The 21946-nt window shown below is 45.0% G+C and overlaps 1 protein-coding gene and 1 pseudogene across 1 annotated transcript; both read right to left on the reverse strand.

Annotated features, from left to right (window-relative positions):
* Nucleotides 1–154: 154 nt before the first annotated feature.
* Nucleotides 155–3764, reverse strand: LOC125510351 (receptor-like serine/threonine-protein kinase SD1-8; annotated as a pseudogene).
* A 3098-nt stretch (nucleotides 3765–6862) lies between these two features.
* On the reverse strand, nucleotides 6863–21605 carry LOC125507292 (putative G-type lectin S-receptor-like serine/threonine-protein kinase At1g61610). The gene is made up of 11 exons (XM_087524404.1): nucleotides 21283–21605; nucleotides 19993–20306; nucleotides 18664–18676; nucleotides 14428–15134; nucleotides 14210–14296; nucleotides 8848–8876; nucleotides 8075–8239; nucleotides 7777–7984; nucleotides 7461–7698; nucleotides 7228–7378; nucleotides 6863–7111 (listed from the first exon to the last, which is right to left on the reverse strand). Exons 1-11 carry the CDS (start codon nucleotides 21603–21605, stop codon nucleotides 6863–6865), a joined length of 2484 nt encoding a protein of 827 aa, XP_087380530.1.
* Between the last annotated feature and the right edge of the window lie 341 nt (nucleotides 21606–21946).

Raw genomic sequence — 21946 nt, forward strand, 5'->3', positions numbered from 1 at the left:
TTAAACTAAGACTGTTATATTGAGGCAGAAACGGAATAGAAAGCACATTCAAAGATCGTGACATCTGAACAACACATGATACAACACTATTTTGTCTTTTTTTTTAAATCTGACATCACTATTTTGTGAGCCAGACAATTTACAGTGTTGAGTGCATAAAAAATACAGAATTATTATTTCATCGCCCCTCTATCTCGGTAAAAGTAGAACAGTTGACTGAAGGCTGAATATTTCTTATTTGAATCAGTTCAGTACTTCGTCGAGTAAAGTAGGCAGGGCGATTGGGAGTTGTAAGTGTGGTGCTTCCATTCTCTAGGACAAAGACAACGGATGACATGCATGGCCTGTTATCTGGGTTCTCCTGGACGCATAGGAGTGCTACATGGACGCAAAGCAAAACTTCGTCTGGTGAAGTATCTATAATGGATGCGTCTGGCAGTTCGTTGGTCTTCTCTTCCTTCCACATATTCCATGACTAAAATAACCAAAAATGTTATCAATATTCATTTAGTCACTCAAAGAAAAAAATGCTTCAAAATTTTGATCCAACTTTAGTAAACAAACTTGAGAGAAGTTTCGTGTGCACTCACATAGACTGTGAGGCTGGGGTATCCCATCATTTGACTAATGGAGTTTCTCCTTATACCAGTTACAACCTCCAACAGTAACACACCGAAGCTATAGACATCGGACTTGGTAGAGAAGACGCCTTCCATTGCATACTCAGGAGCCATATAGCCACTGCTTGATCATTTAAATTATCTGAATTATCTAATGGGAGTTGAAATTATAAAACCATTAATATGAGTTTTTATCAAATGGATACTCACTATGTGCCAACTACGCGTTGGGTATTTGCATTTTGCTGGTTGTCACCAAAAATTCTCGCCATACCAAAATCCGATATCTTGGGTTTCATATCCGCATCCAACAAGATATTTCCAACTTTGAGGTCCCTATGAATTATGGTGAACCGCGAGTCTTCGTGAAGATATAGAAGCCCCCTAGCAACCCCTTTGATGATATTAAACCGTGTCGCCCAATCCAATGACAATTTTCTTGAGTCATCTAAAAAAGAGACGAATGTAAATATATTTTTAGCTATTTTAGGAAATCATGCTTTATTATTAGAATGTGTACCGAAAAGGCTAGAATCTAAGCTCTTGTTAGGTAGATACTCATATATCAAGAGCTTTTCATTTCCCTCATCACAACATCCAAGAAGTCGAACCAAGTTTCTGTGTTGCAGTTTTTCAATTAGAATTACTTCATTCCTGAATTCTTTTGTTCCTTGTTGAGAATCTGTACTTAGCCTCTTGACTGCGACTTGCTGACCACCTAACAATCCCTAGAGAAAGATATATTTGAGATTTACATATGAGCAAAGACTTGTTCTAATTTAGAAGTAATAAGAGGAATTGTGTATTGAACAAATTACCTTGTAAACTTTTCCAAAGCCTCCTTGTCCGATCATGCATGCTTCAGAGAAATTGTGTGTTGCGAGGGCAATTTCTTCTAGTCTTACAGATGGAAATTCTTGATCATGAGGAGGATTTTCTTCCCCAAGTTCATGAGACGTACTCATGAAAAACAAACTTATAATCTTGTGCTTTCTCCATTTTTTATTCTTTCCTGCTCCCGCACGGTTAATGTCATGTTCCCTCTAATAAGCATACTATAGGCATTAGAAAGAAAAAGTTAATTTGATCCCTTAAATTAAAGGTGTTCATTTCCATTCCTTTAGGAACTTGCATAGCAAGAGGAAATAACCGACAAGGCAAGTTGCCACCACGTCAAAATTCCCACACAAGACAATATGTCTATCAGTTTACATAGAAAACACAGACCGCATGTTTGACACACACGTGCGCACGCGCGCACATACATGCTTTCCTTGAGTCCATGGCATGGTGACTTGACATTGCTTTTTATTTCCAAACCCGACTAAGCATGAAACCACTATGATCCACGTGTAGAGATTTTAGCTCGTGGACTACATCTTAGTTGCTAGTAGATTTCCCATTATCGTTACAATCGATGGTACGATGGCTAATCCGCACACAAAACTGAAATTCTTTTGCATATTCAAGGGGCTTAGAGGGTATATTGTGGTAGTACATGACGAATTCCAAGTTGATATAGTGAAACTGACATTCTCATAAGGTTGTCAAATAGCTTTTTTGCAAGGAGATTTAAGTAAGCATACCTTGGCATTTTAACCATGCAAAAGAGATGCATATGAATATGAGAACAGCACTTCCTAAAACTGACAGCACAATCTTGACTGCATTAATCTTTCTCCTTTTATCTGCACCATACATAAATATAGGATAAGTAATAGGGCTATGACTCATAGAACTAGAAGTATGTTAGAACTGATAAAATCAACAGTAAAAATGACAAACTAGAGTAAAAGGCGTGCAACTTTGAAATTTGTTACCACCTGTTGCAACTCGGAGATAGATTGTCTCGCCACCTACGCCTACTTTTCCTGTGTCAACCAACTCACCGGTCCATACCATGCACGTCATGTCTCCTCTGAACCTGCGGCTACTCACATTGCGGTACACGTACCCCAGACAGGAGCAGTTGCGATTGCACTTCACTGCGCACTCCTCAAACGTACTCATGCCCCCTCCGATGAGCTCAAGCTTGTCTGGTGACTTCATCCCCGGCAAGGCCAAGAAGCTACCGCCACACCCGTGTAGCTGCTCCTTCCGTAGGCACCCCGCCATGAACCGGCCCCCAGTCCACTCCTCCTTGTTTGCTGGCTCAAACCCGTCTAGGCATTTGCACGTTGGGACTGGTGTTGCTGTCTCGTCGCAGTAACCATACGGGCCACAGTAACCGTAGCGGTTGCATTCAGTGGAAGGCATCTTCCAGAGGACAGCCCATGCCGACGAGCTGCTGCTCCAGCTCTCGAGGTGATACTCACCAAAGTACGTCAGCACCAGCCTAGTGAGCGGGGCACCGTCAGCGAGGCTATATGTGACGTAGATCTCATCGCCATTGTCGACGAAGGCTATGTACACGATAAGATCACTGACGTTCATGGTTGCCGCTAGCTGTTGTTGGTCTACACTCATTACTTGGAATCCGGTCCATGGGATGCTACGGGACACCAAGTTCTCTCCATCCCACAGGAATACTTGGAAGGCTGTGTCCGGGTCGAAACCATAGGAGAAGCGCCCCGGCAAGGGGTTGCCAGGGCCCTTCCACGACACCAGACGCTCCACAGTGTTGGGCGTGTTGGATTTGATTCGGAGCTTCATCCCAGGGAGGAATGAGTCTGTTTGATGGTCAAAGCTCTGCCACAGCGTGGTGCCGTTTGACAACCGGATAACAAGGTTCCCGGTGTTCAGAAGCACCGCCGTTGGGGTAGACGAGCCCACAGTAGTTGTCACGTTAGGCGTCATCCAAAGGACACGGCCGCCACTATTACCTTCAGAGATGATAAGATTTGAGCTGTTGGTGAGGGAGAGCATTGGTGGAGAGGAAGTGTTGTTGTTGGCTGGGGTTTCACGGTTAGCAACCCACACAACTGTGAACTCAGGGATGTCGTTGTACCATATGCCAAGGTAAAGCTTGGATGGAGTGGAGTTGGAGGGGTTGAAGAAGCCCAAGGCGAACGTGCCGCCATCGGAGACGATGATGTTGCCGGGAGACAGCGGCTTGCCAGGGACAAGCCGGTCATCTGAAGCACTAAACGGCAGAAACAAAACGATCAGAGCTACGGTGGACCAGAGGAGAGCCTTTGAATCCATCGATCCGTCAGACAAAAATCTTTGTTACTAAGCCCTAACTAGCTATAGGCTATATATAGATGCTGTCAAATGCGAGAAAGCAGTTGCATTGAAACTTGGTCTACAAGTAGAAACTGTTTCCACGAGGGAAGCACCCACGAATGTTCAATCACGGAAGCGGATAATTGAATAATGCAAAATTTTGAAATTCTAGAAGTGTTGGCGTCGTGAGTCAAGAGTCAGTTGGAGTTAACATTTCAGTTGTCCATGTCAGAGTTGGGATGCCACCATCACTGCAAGAACGTCACCTCCCACCGAAAAAAAAAAATCTAGATTAGTGATACATGGGTGAGCATCAAACCTAGATTTCGATCCACTTATGCATCTTTTGTTATCCATGCGTTCCTTTCACAGAAAGCCTTTTCTTGTACGGAATCAGTCTCATCCTTGAGCTATTGAGTTTTGACCATTAGAGGTTTTACTACCCTATATTTTACCTGCTTATTTTGATCTCAGCCAACAACTACAGTTGATTTCTGCTCTAGGCACGACAATTTCTCGTTCAGACATGTGCTTGCTGTGTGAACTTGCAGAGGAATGCATGCTCTTCGGTCTTCACATCGATCAACGTGCTTATGGAAACTCAAAACGTTGAATGTCACACCCTAGTTTTGTCTGACTCATTCTGTCCTCACACTACCAGAATAACTGGCGATGCCGACGGCCGAACCTATGCCGACGGGCCCCATCGGCATAGATTGGCCTATCCCGAAGGCCCAGCCCAGGCCGTCGGCATAGATCAAAAAGCTTGATCAAGCTTTTTCTTCAAGTGAACAAGAATTTCCATTCTGAGAGCGAGAATGAAGATTCAATTCATTGGAATGTAATGATGGTTTTGTGATGTTTTATTTTTACTTTTTGAAAAAGGAATAAACCTGGCCTCTACATATTGCGATGCACACAACCATTTTATTAACATAATAAGTCAAAGTCACTGAGTACCAAAAGGTTTACATAAAGAGAGGACTACACCGGACGGTTATGTTATTCTTGGTTCCAGTGTTTATAGTTGTTGTTATATGGCCTACAGATCTAGATGTAATTATTATTATTATTAGTGTTTACTATATTATTATGATTAATGATGAATAGATTAAAAAAATCATAAATGAAGCTTTGTTTTGCAAAGTGACGTGGCTAGCAGCCTATCACTGCCTCTCACGAAAGAGAATAAAGCCATCGGAATATAACGACTTCCAACCAACTGATGCATGCCGTTTTGTTTCTCCAAGAGCACGATGATCTCACAAGTTACAGCTATTAGGCAGTTATTAAAGGCATCTTCAACATTGGCCCGCAAATTTGCTACAGAATCTGTCCGCGGATCGGCAGACTAGTCCATGGACATGAATGCGGGAGGCGGCCATTCAACGTTTTCCGCGTACATTTCGAACCAAGTTTAAATTAATCGGACGAACTTCATGCAAACACGACCAATTTTCATATAAACCGGAGCACATTCATTATAGTTTGGACATTTTTCATATAAACCGGACAAAATTCATTACATTTTGGTTAATTTTATACTAAACCCTACTCTAAACACAATCTAAATGACCGCCGCCGCCCGTTCCTCATGTCCGGCCGTGAGCCCTGAGAACCGAAGCTCCGGCTCTTGCCTTTGTCTTCTCCAGTTCCGCCTCGGTGCTCTCCAGCTTCGACTCCGCAGTCTGGGTGGCTAATAGGCCGTCGATTTTCATCCCGCCAAGCTTGGCTTCATTGGGAGGGGAAGAGCGGTGGCCTTCCTAGGTGCTGAGGGGCCGCAACCTACCATGCACTACTCTTTCCTCGGTACCGGCGGCACCCTTCGACCTGTCGGGTTCATGGTCGTTGCGGTGGGGCACGGCCTTGGCGGAGCCGGCGATGTCCTCCTCGTCGCTTTTGCCGAACAACTCATCTGACGCTTCATCAGTCTCCTTGTAGGCGGCCTGTAATTCCGTCTGATATTGGCGGTACTGCCAGCGGTCACGGCGGATGTCACAAGTAGAGTGGTAGGAGTTGAGCAGTCCCGCCTGCTCTGCCACGTGCGCGTCTAGCGCAATGGTCATGCTAGCAGCGAGTTGCTCCTCCGCCTGCCGGTGCTCGTCGAGGAGCTGGAGGTAGTAGGTTTGGTCGGCCTGCGCATCGTGGAACTTGGCCTCTCGCGGCATGTTCATATAGTGGGCACAGGCCTCGCCGATGATGGTGCTGCCGGCATGCACTAGCGTGGAGGGTGGCATCGGCTCATCTTCAGCATCGTCCTCCGTTGGGACGTCATCGACCTCTGTCTGTCTGCCGTCCTGGCAGTCGGCAGCAATTGCAGCCATCTTCTTCTCGTCAGACAAGAGGCTGTCCCAAAGGGCTTTGGAGCACGAGGAGGCTGTAGTGGGCATTATGCAGAGAGGAGAAAGAGACCGGAGGAGAATGACTGCGACTATAGCTGGGGATGAAGTTTATATAGCGGCCGGATGGCAATGGTGGGCGGCAGACAGATGGACGGGTGGCGTCAGAGTAGGTTCCTCGGCAACCGTGTATCATAAATGTAGGGCGACGGACCGCTGTGGTGTCGAGCAGTCGCGTGCACTGGGAAGCGGCAGAGGCAGCGATTTCTCGGCATGGCGCACCACTTTACTGTCAGCAACAGTGAGAGGTCGCATCCGCTCTGGCCGGGCATGAATTCGGCACTGATGGTCTGGAGCGGCGATGACTGTTTCGCGTAGGCGAGGAAGGGGGTAGGAGGGTTATTTGGTGGGCTAGGGCAGTCAGAAGCGGACGTGACAGCGGTCCGAACGCCCGCAAACCCTCCTTGTTTATCTATTGTTTACAAGAAAAATGCGTCCGGACCGCCGAGCGGACCGATATAGGCCGCGTGGTCCGAATCGTGTGCGGGTGGTTTGAGAGTTCATAATGGAGATGCCCTAAGAGTGAAAAAAAGATAGCTCAGCGATGCACAATTAGGTGCTAAAAGAGTGGCAGTTCCTAACAGAACCAATTCTGCATCCCCAGAAATTTAGATAATTTTATCATTGCGAATGCGATAGAATTGCAGTATATCTGCAAATCTTGGGGAAGAACGGAACTCAGACATCCCAGTTTCTTTGGATCGAGTTGCAGCTGTGCCGCGCGATGTCTTGTTTCCGCCATGCCACACGAGGGGGCACAAGAGGACTGTTCCCGCCACCGTTCACCATGCTAGTAGTTGGCGAGATGGATGTCGAGGCCGAGCTGGGCGGGGACGACGGGGTCTTGCTAGGAGAGCTCGGTCTACGCACAGGCGCGCGGTGCGGGAGCAGTTCCTCGGTCTTCTCTTCGTTCCACATATTCCATGACTAAAACAAGAAAGAACACCATATCATTACTAATTTTATCTCTCAAACAAAAAATTACTTCACACTTTGATCTATTTTTAGAAATGAAACTTGATAGAAATCTTGTGCGTACTCACATATACAGTGAGGCTAGGGAATCCCATGGTTTGACTATTGCAGTTTCTCCTTATACCAGTTACAACCTCCAGTAGTAACACGCCAAAGCTATAGACATCGGACTTGGTAGAGAAGAAACCTTCCATTGCATACTCAGGAGCCATGTAGCCACTGCATGATCACACTAAAATTGTTTCAATTTATCTAACAAGAATTGAACTTACTAATATGAGTTTTCGCAATTAATACTTACTATGTTCCAACTACGCGTTGGGTGTTTGCATCTTGCTGGTTATCACTAATGATCCTCGCCATACCAAAATCTGCTATCTTGGGTTTCATATATGCATCTAGCAAAATATTTTCAGCTTTTAGATCCCTATGAATTATGGTGAACCTTGAGTCTTCATGAAGATATAGAAGCCCCGTTGCAACCCCTTTGATTATATTGAACCGTGTTGCCCAATCCAACAACAATTTTCTTGAGTCATCTACAAAGAAACAAACATAAGAAAACTGTAACTTTTGGGTTATCTTAGGAAATTATGGCTTGTTATTAGAATATGTACCAAAAAGGGTATCATCTAAGCTCTTGTTAGGAAGATACTCGTATATCAAGAGCTTTTCATCTCCTTCAACACAACACCCAAGAAGTCGAACCAAGTTTCTATGTTGCAATTTTGCAATTAGAACTACTTCGTTCCTGAATTCTGTTGTTCCTTGTTGAGAATCTCTACTTAGCCTTTTGATTGCGACTTCTTGAGCACCTAATAGTTCCTAGGTGAACATAGAGTAGAGTTTTACATGTGAATAAGCCAGTCTCCCAATTTAGAAAGAAGAACACGCACTACATATTGAACAAGCTACCTTGTAAACTTTGCCAAATCCTCCATGTCCAATCTTACATGCTTCAGAGAAACTGTGGGTCGCAAGAACAATTTCTTCTAGTCTTACGAATCGAAAATGTTGATCATGAGGAGGGCCTTCTCCGCCATGTTCTTCGGAGGTACTTAGACCATCCAATCTTACTCCCTCCGTCCAAAAATATTTGTCGGAGAAATGGATGTATCTAGACACATTTTAGTTCTAGATACATTCATTTTTACACACTTCTTCAACAAGTATTTCCGGACGGATGGAGTATATTCTTGTGCTTTATCCAATTTTTGTTCTTGCCTGCTCCCACAATGTAGTAGTCATTTCCCTTCCAATAAGCATACACTACAAGAAATATGTCAACTTGCGACCATCACTATTGGTCACTGAAAGGTCATTGTTTTTTATTTGCGACCTTTTTTGACCAAAAACAGATAGTCAAAAGTTGGCGGTCGTAAACTGAAATTAACGACCTTCTTCGGGATAAGGTCGTAAACGTTTACGACCAAAACAAAAGGTCGTTGAACCAATAACCTTATGTTTTGGTCACTCGCTGTCTGCCCAGGCCACGTCGGATCCGACATGGCAAGCTAACATGGCAAAATTGCGACCAAATGAAAAGGTCATTCATAAGAATCAGCCCGGTCCAGTTGGAGGTTTTACATGGGCCGAGCCCACTAATTCAACAAATTTATGTCTTTTTCATGGTCAACTAAATGGGCCAAGCCCAATTTTACAACCATTTTCTTTTTTGGGCCCTTTACTTTTTCTAGTAAATTTCTTTTTTGTTTTCCTTTTCATTTTGTTTTTTATAACTTGTGGCAGGATTATTATTATTTTCGTTATTTAAAATAAAATAAACAATTCCACAACAACATCTTCAGTTAGGATGTAGCCTTTAATGTGCAGTACAACTTTAAGCATAGAAAATTGGAAAACATATATTTAACCCATATATATTGTTGAGAAATTTTCATAATTTTGCTGTCAAAGCAGGATGTACACAGGAATACAATTTTGCTGTCAAAGCAGCATTCCAAACGTACATCTTCATGACATCATACATAAAAACAACAATAAAATGTTTACAATATGCCATATGGCTCAGATCACACAACACATGACATCCATGTTCAAATGATCCCAGCAACGAAAAAACATCACCAGCACAGCATACTATCTGCACAATCAAAGAGAACAAACTATATGTCAAAAGAGAACTGAGCAGAAAATAGCCACTAAAAGAAAGCAAATAGTGTACTCGGTAATTACTACAGATTTGCTCACTAGACACACACAAACACTTTGGCATATACTTTTGAAAAGAAGTGCATATTCAAGTAAACTGTAGAGTTATATCAAGACTAAGATACTTGACGGTAAACAACAACAGGTAAACCTAGATAGAAACTAATAAACCTAGATAGAAAGCAACAAACTTGTACCCCTGATACAAACCAGTAATCAACCCAAATAATCAGTACATTCTAAAATGTTAAGTGGCTACCATTCCAATCATAATTGTACCATGCCATAGGAAAAAAATGTGTGACATGACTGCTACAAATTAAACTGATGCTCTTCTACTACTAGACCATTCAAGCTCATGGTCAGGATCAACAATACAAATAACCTGTAGGTACAATGGCACAGCAGCAAGCAAATAGTGCAATAATCCCACCACAGCGCATGAAGAAAAACACTGTCCTACTGCCACTCTCATCCCTTCAGCTGACAACATCTATTTCATGGAGGGAGGGAAGGGAATAGATAGGCTAGTACTAGTTAATAATGGCGTCGATGATGATATGGATGAGGTTGGCGTCGGTGAGCAGGGATCCACCTCCCGTCAGTTCCATCGACATTCCGGTGAGGCATTTTCCTCATAACCAGGTTATATCACCACGAAAACAGAACAGAGTCAGGGAACAGTAAGAACCTCCTCACGATCGACCAGAACAAGAACAAGATAAATCTGGTCAAATGCATGACTTTTGACTTTTGTTCACCTCACATACCAGAACAAGAACAGTAAGAACCAGAACCTAATTGTATAAACACACACAAAATAAACCTTTACCTCTTGACTCTAGAGATTATCAAACTTCTACTCTGAAGTTGTCGTTCTATCCACCTCTGCATGCATCCACTCCTCCAGCTCTAAGCAACTTCCGAGACACAGTAGCCGCTCGAACATGCACACAAACAAACACAACAAACAAATTAATCGAGATTTTGAGATTTTGCATAAGCCAGAGTCAAGCACGAGTTATTCAAGGGCAAACGGTGTGAAGAGCTTGATGATTATATTTGACATAGGCAGTTACACGGGAGAGTTAGTCACATGTACAAATTTTAGCTTTTTCTACCTAAGTACAAATAGCAAAATGGAACATAGGCAGGTTGATTATATTTGACAGAGCTAACTGAACAAAAAAGAGAACATAGCGCCGCGACTTGTTGAGGACAGAAATAATAATGTTTGATACATAAATTAGTAATGTGAGGCTCAGTAAGGTCCTATCTTAGTGCTATGGGGATTAAGAGCATGCACACAGAAAGCTAATTGGCAAACAAAACTTACTGGTCATAGTTCCCAACACAGATCAAACTGGCAAATGATAATGTTTGTTAAAGCAATTAACAGGGCAGTAGCTCAACCTAAAGAAAGGCAACAGAACATATATGAAAGAAACTGAGTTGCAAGTGTCTAAAGAGTGATTGATGATCCACTCCAGAGACATGGTAGTTTCTTCTAACATATTGTATTATCAAGTAAACTCTTACAAGAAAGATGCCCCAGTAAGTAAGCTGAATGGGTGACAAACTGAATAGTGAAACAAGTTGATAGTTGTACACTATAGTGTTTACGCACAGTGGAACTGAATGAATTTCAGATTATGTTGCATGCAAGAAGAGGAGCGACAGTGCTCTCTAGCTAGTAGTACGCCAGGATAAGAGCGCGTGGTGTGACAACAAGAGCAGCAGGGTGGACTGTACTGGAATCTAGATCCGTCCGAGTAAAATAATGGCAGACCATAGAGAGCGTCGGTTTAGGCGGTTGCAGACTTGGAGTGCGCTGAGTTTCACTATTCGGTTGTGACAGTTTTACACTTTCAGTCAACACTGTAGAGAAAATACAGTTCGGCATGTTCTGAATATCTTCACCAAGCTCCGTTTTCGATAGTACTTACAGAGTTTACTGGTTGCAGAGTCATCTGTGCGTAGACCTCGTCAGTGTCCTTGTTAGCCTGTGCAAAACAAGCAGCATTCATCAGGATTAATTCATGGAGTAAGAAGAAATACAGAGACAGCATCATCATCTGATGATGCGCTAACCAATCAACGGCTTCGTTCATCCAGATCACAGGCGGCGTGACAGAAGAAGAGACTACATGGACATCCTTGACGGCGGCACGGAGGTCGGGCGAGTCCTTGACGGCCTTGATGTGGTCAATGACGTTCATCCTGTGGACGATGCGCTCGAGCAGGTGGACCAAGCGCTCCCACGCAGGCTCCACGCCCTTCTCAAGCTCCTCCAGCTCGCCCTCCTGCATATAGAGAAACTTCAGATGAGCTAGACTGAAACTCAACTTGTCAGTTGTCACCTACATAAAATAGTCAAGACTAGAGTCTAACTCAAATCAGGTATGCATTCTTTGGACGTTAAATGGAAGCTTTATATATATATGGCTATAAGGTATGATGCGAACCAACCAAAGTTATCATCTCCATTCTGAACAAATTACACTGCAATGGAGTTGCTTAATACTTATAGCATGATTGGTTTTCCGTTCTGAAACTATAGACATGTTGTGCTTGGCTCATGCTTCAGATATGATCGGTCTACAGAGATTCAGACTGCGCCACAAAGGCACAGTAACAGCTGATGGATATACAAGTACAAAGACAATACTCCCTCGGTGTCAAAGAAACCCGTCTTACACTATTAAGTTACAGAGATAGTATGAGATCAGTGATCTCCAACAGTTTCCAGGAACGCCTAGCGCACCGGATCAGATCAAGAACACTGAAAATATAAACAATGACAGTACCTCCAGCTCAGCCATCTCCTGGCCGAACTATGCTCAATCATGAATTAGCGGCCAAGTGTTTGATTAGCGATACGGGAAATGCACGTGGCCAATGGGCGTGAGTTTTGGCTGAGGATGATCATCTACTAAGAAGACTGTCTTCAAAAAAATTTAGCTCAAAAGGAGGATCCTAGGTGGTACTTGCTTGGCAAAGTACCACACTGGACAGAAATATGAATATTGAAGCTGAGCTCAAAATAATGAATGAATTGAGATGAAATTTGGTGGGGGTGGTTATTTGGGCATAGGAAAGCACTGTAGAAAATTGATACCATTTGGACATGCTAAAGTGGTACTTCCTTCACAATGCTATTCCCTGGACAGAAACTTGGGAAAATTAGCGAGAGAAATTGGATAAATGAAATGAGCTCAAATTTCATGTAGGTAAGTAACACAGGTATGGTCATGCCCTAGTAAATTTTCAGATCATTTGGGGAAGCCTAGCTAGTACTTACTTCACAAAGCTTCTCTCGAGATAGAAACTTTGTAAATTTCCTAGAAAGATTTACCAGGAAAATGGAGCTGAATATTTTCATATGGCAATTATTTGGATATGGAAGAGTGCCCAAAAAGTTTGAGGGTAATAGGAGGGATTTGGATAACACTTGCTTTGCAATGTGCCAATCTGACAATAAAATATAAATTGAACCTGGGCTCACATAGATGATTTGACTGAGCTGCAATTTGGAGGAGGGTGATAATTTGGGCATATGAAGGAACTGTATAAATTTCATGTCATTTGGATATATAAAAATGGTACTTCATTCACAATGCTTCTAGGTGGAAAAAGACTTTGGAAATTTGCCGAGGAAGATTTACTAGGAAAATGGAGCTGAATTTTGTTACGAGGCAATGATTTGAATAGGAAAGAGTGTCCAAAAAATTTGAGGGCAATCAAGAATATATAAATAGCACTTCCTTCACAAAGTATTGTTGTGAACAGAATAGGAAAATGAATATTGTTGAATTATTTTCGAACTAGGCAAGGAAGGATTTTTACATATTTGACGAAGATATGACCCAAAGAATTTATGAGATTTTTTGGGGAATTTGGGGAATGACAGAAATATAGGTTGCCTCACAACCTAGGGCAAACATTGACACATGGACATGACACATAGGCAAAACTGATTAGGTGGCGCCTAGTCATAGCAATCCACCACAATTTACAAGGTAATGACCATATATATTGGTCGTGATCAGCTAGAAATAAGGCAGCAGACCAGTGAAGTCTGCTTTATGACCATTTCGTGTAAGGAAATTACGACCTTTCTGACCAAAATGGTAGATATAGTTGAGGGTTTGGAGCCCCCCGAACAACTTTTGACCAATTGATCTCAAATGGTCGTAGATCTATGACCAATTCTTTCAGGGTCACTGACAAAAGATCACTAGTTGACATATTTCTTGTAGTGATACCGCAGACATAAGAAACAAAAAGTTATATGTGACACCTTGAATTTTTTTATTGTTGTTATACCCTTTATGAACTCACATAAATTACCCATGAGGTAAGTTACCGCCATGTTAAAATCATAGAACATAAAGTATCTCTATCACTTGACCTAGAAAATGAGGTCCAAATGTTTGAAAAAACACACTTAGGACCCCCTGGAGAAGAAAACAAACCTTTATGTGTGCGCACACATACAACCCATTATTCCATAGCACCGTGACCTAACCTCACTCTATTTTTTCGAACTCCATGCATTGACAAAAAGTATTTCTAAAGCAAAATTGCTTGAGAATGGGAAGCAACAATCACTATGATCGACGTGTGGAAAATCTTGGAGTTGTTAGTAGGTTGCCAATTACTGTTACATTGATCCCATGTGATGGCTAAGCCACACACAAAAAAAACAACCTTGAAATATTATTTGCTCTAGTTCACTATTCAAGTGGCTTAGAGGATACTTGAACCTGAGGGCATATTGTGGTAGTCGACGACGAATTCCAATTTCATGTAGTTAAAACTGGCTTTCTCATAAGGACGTCAAGTAAAACAAGTTTAAGTAGATTCAACTAAACGTACCTTTGCATTTTAACCATGCAAGAGAGATGCATACAAGTACGAGAAAACTACTGCTTAGAACTGGCAACATAATCCTAACTGCATTGCCTTTTGGTCTTTTACTTGTGTCATACATACATATACCATAAAAGAAAAGGATAATAATTGATACAACTAGAAGTTTATTAGAAAAGACAAAAACAGCAGTAAAAATGGAAAAACTAGTAGTAGAAAGAGACAAAATGAAAGTTTTTTGCCACCTGCTGCATCTATACCCGCAAGTCGAAGATAGAGCGTCTCCCCACCGTTCTCGAGTAATTTTCCCGTGTCAATGAAATCCCCAGCCCACAGCAAGCACATTGTCGCAGCTCCTCCGGATATGCTGCTACTGACATTGCAATGCACATACCCCACACAGGAGCGGTTACGGTTGCACTCCGCCAGACACTCCTCAGATGTACTTCTGCCGCCTCCAATGAGCGCAAATTTATTTGGTGACCTCATCCCCAACACGGCCAAGTAGCGACTGCTGCACCTGTGCAGCAGCTCCTTCCGCCGGCACCCCGCCAAGAACCTGCCATTGGTCCACTCCAACTTGTTTGCTGGCTCGAAGCCATCTAGGCACTTGCAAGCTGGGATCGGCACCACTGTCTCGTCACGGTAGCCATACGGGCCACAGTATCCATAGCAATTGCATTCAACAGACCAGATCGAAATGACAACCCAGATCCACGACCTGCTGCTCCAGATCTCAATCCGATACTGACCAGAATAGGTCAACACTATCCTTGTGGGTTGGGCGCCATCAGAGAGGCTATATGTGACATAGATCTCATCACTGTTGTCGATGATGGTCATGTACATGATAAGATCACTAACGTTTATTGCCCCTACTAGCTGTTGTTTGCTAAAGCTAAACACTTGGTTCCTCGTCCATGGGTTGCTACTGGTCACCAATGTTAAACCGTATGTTGTTAGGATAAGAAGGTTGTTAGTATCTAGGGTTATGTATATCCTCTGTAACAATTTTTGTGTATATCCGGCACCGTCGGAGCCCTAGATGGCTGAGTATATAATGAACTCAAAGGCCGCCGTTCCAGGGGAGCCAATCTAATCTACATCTCCCTAGTTTCACATGGTATCAGGCCCCCTCGCATAACTGCTCGATGAGTTCTCCTTCCGCTCGCACCATGACTTCCTCGGCCATGACCTCCTTCGCTCTGCCGGCTTCCCTCTCGGCGACGTCCACTTCTTCCGTTACTTCTCCCTCTACCAGTCTCATCACGGCCAAACTCACCACTTCCAACTACCTTCTGTGGAAACCACGATTCTCCCTCCTCTCCGCATCGCCAATGTCACCGGCTACGTCGATGGCACTTCTCCCACTCCCCCTTGGCTCCTTCCACCCGATGACAAGGGGGAACGTGCGCTCAATCCCGAGTATGCTATCTGACCAAATTGTTCTTATCTTCCTGCTCGCCTCCCTCACTGATGATGTTCTCCAGCAGGTTATTCTCTTTGACACCTCTCGCGCCATCTAGGCGCATCTTGAGGAGATATATTCTGCCCATTGTCGTGCTAGTGTTGTGTAGATCAAGCTTGACATGGCCAACTTCCGCAAGGCCAACCTATCCATGGTGGAATAATTCGCCAAGATCCGCTCCTACACCGACCAGCTAGCGGCTGCTGGGCGTCCCATGCGGGATGATGACATCATCACCACCGTCATCATCGGTCTTGAAAACGACTATAAGCCTCTCATTACCGCTGTTACGACCTGGATTGATGAGATGACCCTGGGGGGAGCTCTACTCTCATGCTCTCTCCTTCGAGTGTCGCCGCGAGTACCATGCTGCTCGCCTTCATCTTCATGTTGGTGGCTCTTCTGTCAACTACGTCGCCCGCGACAAGAACGGCAACAACAACAACCGCGGTGGCAACCATGGCAACTACCGTAGCAAGGGCCACGACAATCAAGGTGACCGCGGCGACTACAGCAACAACAACCGCAGTGGTAATCATGGTGACTGCGGTGGCAATCGCCAGCAGGGTGACTACATCGGTAACCGCTGTGGTGGTGACCGTGGCGACTATGGGGGTGGTGCTGACACTCGCGTCCAATGCCAACTCTACCGTGGCCCTGGGCATTATGCCGGGGAATGTGGTCAGCACTACAATCATACTTTTCAACCCCAACACTCCAAGATGGCCAGCCTCGCGGCTACTTCCCCGCCGTCCATCCTCGGTGACCTGACCTGGTTCACTGACACGGGGGCGTCCGACCACATCACATCAGATCTGGATCGCCTCACTATAAGGTAGAAGTATCCGGGGAGGGACCGCATCCACACCGCCGACGGCTCAGGTTTGCACATAGCTCGTCATAGTCATGCAATCCTTCCTACCCCTTCTGCCAACCTTAAACTTCGCAACATCTTACATGTCCCCGATGCAGATAAAAATCTTCTCTCTGTTAATCGCCTTTCCATTGATAATCATGCTTATCTAAAATATTATCCAACCCATTTTCTTATGAAGGATTTGATCACCAAGAGGGTCCTTCTTCAAAGAAGATGTGAGAATGGACTTTACCCTATTCGGCCTTCACCTTTTGGTGCCCTATCTTCGGTTCGCCTCTCTGTCGAAGATTGGCATGCTAGGCTCGGCCACCAATCCACACAAGTCGTTCAACATGTTTTGGTGTCCAATAAATTGCCTTATTCTAGGAGGTCTATGATGCATGTGTGTAATGCTTGTCAACAAGCCAAAGCACATCAGTTACCTTTTCCTAGATCTTCAAGTGTTTCCTCGTTCCCGTTAGAACTTGTTTTTCGGATGTGTGGGGACCTGCCAAGACTTCTTCTGGTCGGTTCCAGTACTATGTATCGTTTATTGATGATTATAGTAAGTTTGTGTGGATCTATCTCCTTAAAAGAAAATGTGATGTGTTTCATGTTTTTCGTGATTTTCATGCCCATGTTAAACATTTACTGTCTCGCAAACTCATATGCGTTCAATCTGACTAGGGTGGAGAATACGAGAAACTTAACAATACTTTTTTCGCCAACTTGGCATTACACATCACATATCTTTCCAACACACACACACACCAGCAAAATGGTTCCCCCCAACGGAAACATCGTCACATTGTTGACATGGGTCTTTCCCTCTTATCACATGCGTCTATGCCTTTGCGGTTCTGGGATGAGGCGTATATTTCTGCATGTTATCTCATTAGCCTCCCTAGCCTTGTCATAGGCAACATGAGCCCTATGGAAAAAATATTCAATACTAAACCCGACTACAACTCTCTCCGCACATTTGGTTATGCCTGTTGGCCCAACTTAAGGTCATACAACAATCAAAAACTTGCTTTTCGGTCTCAACAATGTGTGTTTGTCGGCTATAGTATTCGCTACAAGGGCTACAAGTGTCTTCACTTGCCCACGGCCTGTGTTTACATTTCACGTGATGTAATCTTTGACAAGAATATGTTTCCGTTTGCCACTGCCCAAACTACCCCTGTTTCAACTCGCATTGCTAAAAATGCCATTCTCCTATTTCCGCATGACCACCTAAGTTATGGCACGTCTATTTCGCGAACTAACCTGGATGCAGGATCATCATCGCCACAGAAAATCCCAACTACGGGATCCCAGCAGGATCCGGGTGCTGGATCCGGAGCAGATCCTTCCTCGGATCACGCGTTATCAGGCGACAGTGACGCGCCCTCCCGCGCGACAGGAAATAGCGACCGGGGCGAGCCCAGTCTCCAGTGGGCCGCGTGGCGTCTGCGGATGGGAGGCACACCTCCTCGCCAGCATCGCCTGCCTCCCATGCACGCTCGTCCCCCGACCTGGCGGGACCCGCCTCTAGGCTGACCATCTCACGGATGGGCCGGTCCAGGTGCCCTCTGCAGGGCGAGAGTCTGCTGTGGGGTCGCCTACTGATCCCACCTGTAGCTCGGGATCCGAGACAGATCTGTCGGCCGCCCCTACACCAGCTCACGACGCGGGATCCCAGGTGGATTTTCCTACACGTATGGCTGCATGCGCCCCTCCTGGATCGTCTTTGGCATCTGGATCCGCTGCTCCAGCTCATGCAATGGTGATGCGCACCCGCAACAACACTCGTACTCTTCTGCAGCGCAAGGATGGTACGGTCACATATGACCCGTCTCGCCATGCGTTCTTGGCGACCTGGGAGCCTACTGATCACTGTGAGGCGGTGACATCTCAGGAGTGGCATCGCGCCATGCAACTTGAGCTTGACGCTCTACATCAGAATGGTACCTGGACTTTTGTTCCTCCTCCATCTCGTGCTAATGTCATTGATTGCAAATGGGTTTTCAAGCTCAAGCATAAACCCGATGGCTTTGTGGATCTTCGCAAGGCACGTCTTGTCGCCAAGGGGTTAAAACATGGCTATGGTTTGGACTATGATGATACATTCAGCCCGGTTGTCAAACCTGTCACCGTTCGACTGGTTCTATCCATTGCAATCTCACATTGTTGGTGTTTGCGTCAGATGGATGTTCAAAATGCATTCCTTCATTGCATTCTTCAAGAGGAAGTATACATACGGCAGCCCTGGTTTTGTTGATCCCTCCGCTCCTCAACACCTATGAAAATTCCACAAGGCTATTAATGGTCTCAAACAGGCCCCTCAAGCGTGGTATTCTTGGTTGAGTTCTCGGCTGCAGCAACTTGGTTTTTCAGTGTCAAAGGCTGACACTCACTTTTTGTCTTCAATCGTGCTGGTGTTACTATCTTCATGCTCGTTTATGTGGATGGCAACCACCAAGATGCTTGCTGATATTTAGGCTTCTTTCGCTCTTAAAGATCTTGGCCCGTTGCACTATTTTCTTGGCGTCCATGTGTAATCTTCAAGTGAGAAACTAGACAAAGGCAGCGGAACACCTCTCTCTCTAGAAGACAACACAAAATACCGTAGTTTGGTTGGAGCTCTTCAGTACCTGATACTCACGAGGCCGGGCATCTCATTTCCAGTAAATCATGTTTTTCAGTTCCTTCATGCACCAACAACTACGCATTTATCGGCTGCTAAGAGGATCTTGAGATACTTGAAGTACACGTACCATGGGACTTTCTATCATGAAGTCTCCTTCGATGCTACTGAGTTGTTTCTCAGATGCAGATTGGGCAGGGTGTTGTGATGATCGTCGATCTACAGGAGGTTTTGCTGTTTTCCTTGGTCCCAACCTTGTATCTTGGAGTTCAAGGAAGAAAGCTATGGTCTCTCGGTGAAGCATGGAGTCTGAGTACAAGGCCCTTGCCAATGGAACGCCGGAATTAATCTGGATACAATCAGTCCTTGGTGAGCTTGGTGTTTTTTTGCCACGCCCTCCTGTTTGTGGTGTGACAATCTCGGAGCCACATATCTATCTGCAAATCCGGTGTTTCATGCCAGGACAAAGCATATAGAAGTGGACTTTCATTTTGTTCGAGAACGCGTTGCTGCCAAGGCACTTGATGTTCGGTGCATATCCTCCAAGAAACAAGTGGTTGATATTTTCACAAAGCCGCTAGCCGAGACTTCATTTGTTTCAAATCGGTAGAATCTGAATCTTCTTGTAGGAAGTTCAGATTGAGGGGGGTGTTAAACCGTATGTTGTTAGGATAAGAAGGTTGTTAGTATCTAGGTTTATGTATATCCTCTGTAACAACTTCTGTATATATCCGGCACCGCCGCGGCCCTAGATGGCTGAGTATATAATGAACTCAAAGGCCGTCGTTCCAGGGGAGCCAATTCTAATCTACATCTCCATAGTTTCACAACCAAGCTCTCCCCGTCCCTCAGGAATACTTGGAGGGATGTGTGTGGGTTGCCACCGAAGGAAAAGCGCCCTGGCGAAGGGTCGCCGGGGCCCTTCCAGGATACCAAACGATCGCCAGTGTTGCGCAAGCTGTATTTGATCTGTATCTCCATCCCCGGGAGATGCATATCCGTGGGGTGGTCAAAACTCTGCCACCACGTGGTACCGTTTGCCGACCGGACGACGAGGTTGCCGCTGTTCAAAAGCACCGCCGTTGAGGTAGACGAGCCAATTGTAGTGGTTATGTTGGCCGTTGTCCAAAGGACACGGCCGTCACCAGAGGCGGAGGATGAAAAAAAATTAAGGTGTGGCAAACTGTCAACTAGACAAAATTGATGCCCCCTCAAAAAAAAAATTTGATGCAAAAATATAATAGCCAATTCAAACTGCACTGCACATAATCTTTTAATGATGTCTAGAGAAGACGCATGCAGTGGTGGGGATAGGTCGTGGGGTCGCGATGGAGTTCGGGATGGATGGACAGGGTGCAGCGGCGGCGTTTTCGAGCACAAATCGCCGGCGGCGGAGGCGGGCAGTCATCAGCATAGCAGACTCAAATCGACGGGTCGGCCACGGCTACGATGCTGCTGCCGGCGGTGGGGTCGGGGATGGGCCGACAGGTGACGGCGACGCATTTCAGGGCAAAAATCACCGGCGGGCGGGCTGGCGGAAGTGCAATGAAGTCGGTTGGGCGGTTGACGCATTGCCGTTCCTTTTACATCTTCTAAAGGTGTAGATGCAAATTTGCACCGTGAGATGTTGTAGTTTGCATCTCCGGGAGACGGAAATGTATTATTATTATTATTATTATTATTATTATTATTATTATTATTATTATTATTATTATTATTATTATTATTATTATTATTATTATTTGCATTTACACTATCTGTTGGGGAGGTATTTTTGGCCTCAGAGATGCAAAAGATAGTTATTTTGCATACGTCTACATAGTGAGATGGGTATGTGCAGTGAAAGCGAGCTGGTTCGCGTACGTCTACATAGTGAGATGGGCATGTGCTGGGCAACACATCAATCAAGCTGCCAGTTTGTGTGCTTTTGATCTAACTTATGTGTTTCATCTAGCTTTGTTTGGATGAATCAATCTAGCGTGGTCTAAAACTAATGAGTAGTATATGTTTGCATTTCTAAAAAGAAAAGTATATGCTTATATATATAAAAAGTTGGTGCCAAATCAAGGTGTGGCGGCTGCCACACCTTGCCCACTGGGCTCCTCCGCCAGTGGCCGTCACTATTACCTTCGGAGATAATGAGATTGGAGGTGTTGGCGAGGGAGAGAATCGGTGCAGAGGAGGTGTTATTAGATATTGGAGTTTCACGGTTGGCAACCCAAGCAACTGTGAGCTCAGATATGTTGTTGTACCATATGCCCAGGTACAGCTTGGCTGGAGTGGAGTTGGAGGGGTTGAAGAAGCCCAAGGCGAACATGCCACCGTCAGAGACGATGGTTGTGCCAGGGGATAGCGGCTTACCGGAGACAAGGCGATCGTCGGAGGCACTCGATGGCAGGAATATAATGATCAGGGCCGTGGTGTAGCAGAGAAGAGCTGGCGAATCCATTGATTGTTCAGCCAAAATCTTAATCACTGAGCTGTAAGCCTATGACTAGCTGTAGGCTATATATAGATCCTGCTAAATGTAGAAAGCACTGGCATGGAACCTTGGCCTTACAAAGGACAAAATGCTCGGAGGCACGCATCATTCACGAATGTCGGACCACGGAGGCAGGTGCCGCAAACCGTAGCCGCCCCTCCTCCTCCCTCCTCCTCCTCCCTAGCCGCCCCTCTTCCGCTTCCCTTCCTCACCGCCGTCTGAGGCAGCCGCCGGGCAAGCCCGGCGTGCCAAGGATGGTGGCGGCGGGGCCTCGGTTGCCCTGTCTCTGCGTGGGGAACCCCGAATCT

This window comes from Triticum urartu, chromosome 5A, assembly GCF_056163025.1.
Source record: "Triticum urartu cultivar PI428250 chromosome 5A, HENAU_Tu73, whole genome shotgun sequence".
Taxonomy (NCBI): Eukaryota; Viridiplantae; Streptophyta; class Magnoliopsida; order Poales; family Poaceae; genus Triticum; species Triticum urartu.